Source organism: Gavialis gangeticus, unplaced genomic scaffold (genome assembly GCF_001723915.1).
Source record: "Gavialis gangeticus isolate Ggan-Ray unplaced genomic scaffold, GavGan_comp1, whole genome shotgun sequence".
Taxonomy (NCBI): domain Eukaryota; kingdom Metazoa; phylum Chordata; order Crocodylia; family Gavialidae; genus Gavialis; species Gavialis gangeticus.
The window spans coordinates 163,889,059-163,891,109 of record NW_017729024.1 but is presented as its reverse complement, the minus strand read 5'-3'; the positions used below and the strand labels follow the sequence as shown (position 1 = coordinate 163,891,109).

General features: G+C 56.7%; 1 protein-coding gene across 1 annotated transcript in view; it reads right to left on the bottom strand.

Moving 5' to 3' along the window:
- RGP1 (RGP1 homolog, RAB6A GEF complex partner 1) overlaps window positions 1-2,051 on the bottom strand; it is a 29,873-nt gene that overhangs the window by 20,781 nt on the left and 7,041 nt on the right. Inside the window, exon 2 of the mRNA XM_019518015.1 lies at window positions 1,773-1,856. Coding sequence (XP_019373560.1) covers window positions 1,773-1,856 — 84 coding nt within the window. The remainder of the gene's footprint in view (window positions 1-1,772; window positions 1,857-2,051) is intronic.

The following is a 2,051-nucleotide window of genomic DNA, read 5'->3' as shown; positions in this document are numbered from 1 at the left end:
GGTGGCCATCTATAAACTTGCCAAGGGAGACCAGCAGGCATTGAGGGAGTTCCTGTTCCCCCAAGCACTACTGGGAGTAACTAGAAATAACAGCCACAAGTTGACTGAGATTAGGTTTAGACTAGACATCAGGAAGCACTACTTCACCGTCAGGGCGGCTAGGATCTGGAACCAACTTCCAAGGGAAGTAAGTGGTGCTCGCCCCTACCCTGGGGGGCTCTTCCAAAGGAGACTAGATAATCACCTAGCTGGGGTCATTTGACCCCAGCATCCTTTCCTGCCCATGGCAGGGGGTCGGACTTGATGATCTGCTCAGGTCCCTTCTGACACTACCACTACGAAACTATGAAACAAAGAATCACAGAATCATAGACAAGGGGGGCTGGAAGAGACCTCAAGAGGTCACATCTAGTTCAATCCCCTGCTCCAAGCAGGACCAGCCCCACCTAAATCATCCCAGCCAAGGCTTTGTCAATCTGGGTCTTCAAAACCTCCAAGGATGGCGATTCCCCACGTCCCTGGGGAGCCTGTTCTAGTGCTTCACCACCCTCCTCATGAGAGCTTTTTCTCATAACTAACCTCAACTTCTCTTGCTGCAGCTTGAGCCCATTGCTTCTTGTTCTGTCATCTGCCCCCATGGAGAACAGCCCAGCTCCACCCTCTTTGCAACCCTCCTGCAGGGAGTTGAAGGCTGCTATTCAGTCCCCCTCGGTCTTCTCTTCTGCAGACTAAATCAGCCCAGTTCCCTCAGCCTCTCCTCACCAGTCATGTCCCCCAGCCCCCAACCATTTTCACTGTCTTCCACCGGACGCTCCAACTTGTCCACATTTCTTCTGTAGCCTCATCTTGGCTGCTCCCTGGGCCATGGCAGGACAGGCCCCAAGGGCCCATTGTCCAGGGCTTGGCCCAGCCCTGTCCGGGAGGCCATAAGCAGTGTGGCTCTGTGGGAAAAGCAGCTTCATGCTGGCTCCCAGGAGACACTGTCTAACTCTCCCCAGGACAGCTCTTCCCGGCGGTGAAAACCGGAGCCAATAACTCAACACTCGCGCAACCGCCTCGACCTCCCAAGAGAACCTTTGCCTGGGGAGGCCTGCGACACCTTAGCAGCCCTGTCGGCATACAACCAGCCACTTCTAGCACAAACACAGGACTGTGGCCTCATGGAGCACTGGGATGGCAGCGATTCTGCCCTGAACTCCTGGCAGACCCAGACAACAGCAGACTTGTCGCAGGGAAGTGCTGGGGACGAGAGGCTGGCCGCACCTGAAGCAACGAGCTCCACCAGCAGAAGGGAAAAAGTGGGGCATGGAAAATCCCTGCAGCGTACGAAGGGGCCAAGGCACCAGTGCAGAGGCTGCAAAGGATGAACAAAGCTGGGGCAGAAGTGGGGATTGGAAGGGCTTGCCCTCATTGCACAGGGACCCTGCTTACCTGTGGAGCAGGGGAGAGCTACGGGAACTAACCTACAGCAGAGCAGAGGCATACTCCATGGTCCAGAGCAGAGGGGGCCCTGGACCTCAGAAGGCCTGAGCCTCTGCCCATGAACACTACACTGCAGTGAGAAACAGGCAGGGAACCGCATGTCGGTGTGCCGGCCTGCCTGTCTGCCCCTGCACAGTTCAGCTCCGGCACTGAGCAAGGAATGACCCAGTCAAGAGCTGGTCTAGAGTCCAAGCAAAGACTGTGCACGTCTCATGGCTGCACAGACGCCGGCTGCAGAGTCCCCTTTCCCTGTCCCCACCTCCTCCCATGAGAGCGAACATGGAGCTTACAGGACTTTGATTCTCCAGGATCCAGCCGCAGGTCACAGAAGAGGATCTTGGGGGGCGTGGACAGGATGCACTGGCCTCTCTCTCCTGCAAGGGAAGGACAGGATAACAGCTCCACAGCAGCAGAGCAGCTCCCCGGGGAAGGTGCCAAGACCACACCATGCCCCAGCCAGCTGTGTTGAGCTCTCACCAATGGCCTGGGGAATGGGATTTCATCTCCACTTCTTGACTGGGGGTGGAATGGGCAAAAGCAGCAGGATTGATGGCCCTCGTACTTGAACG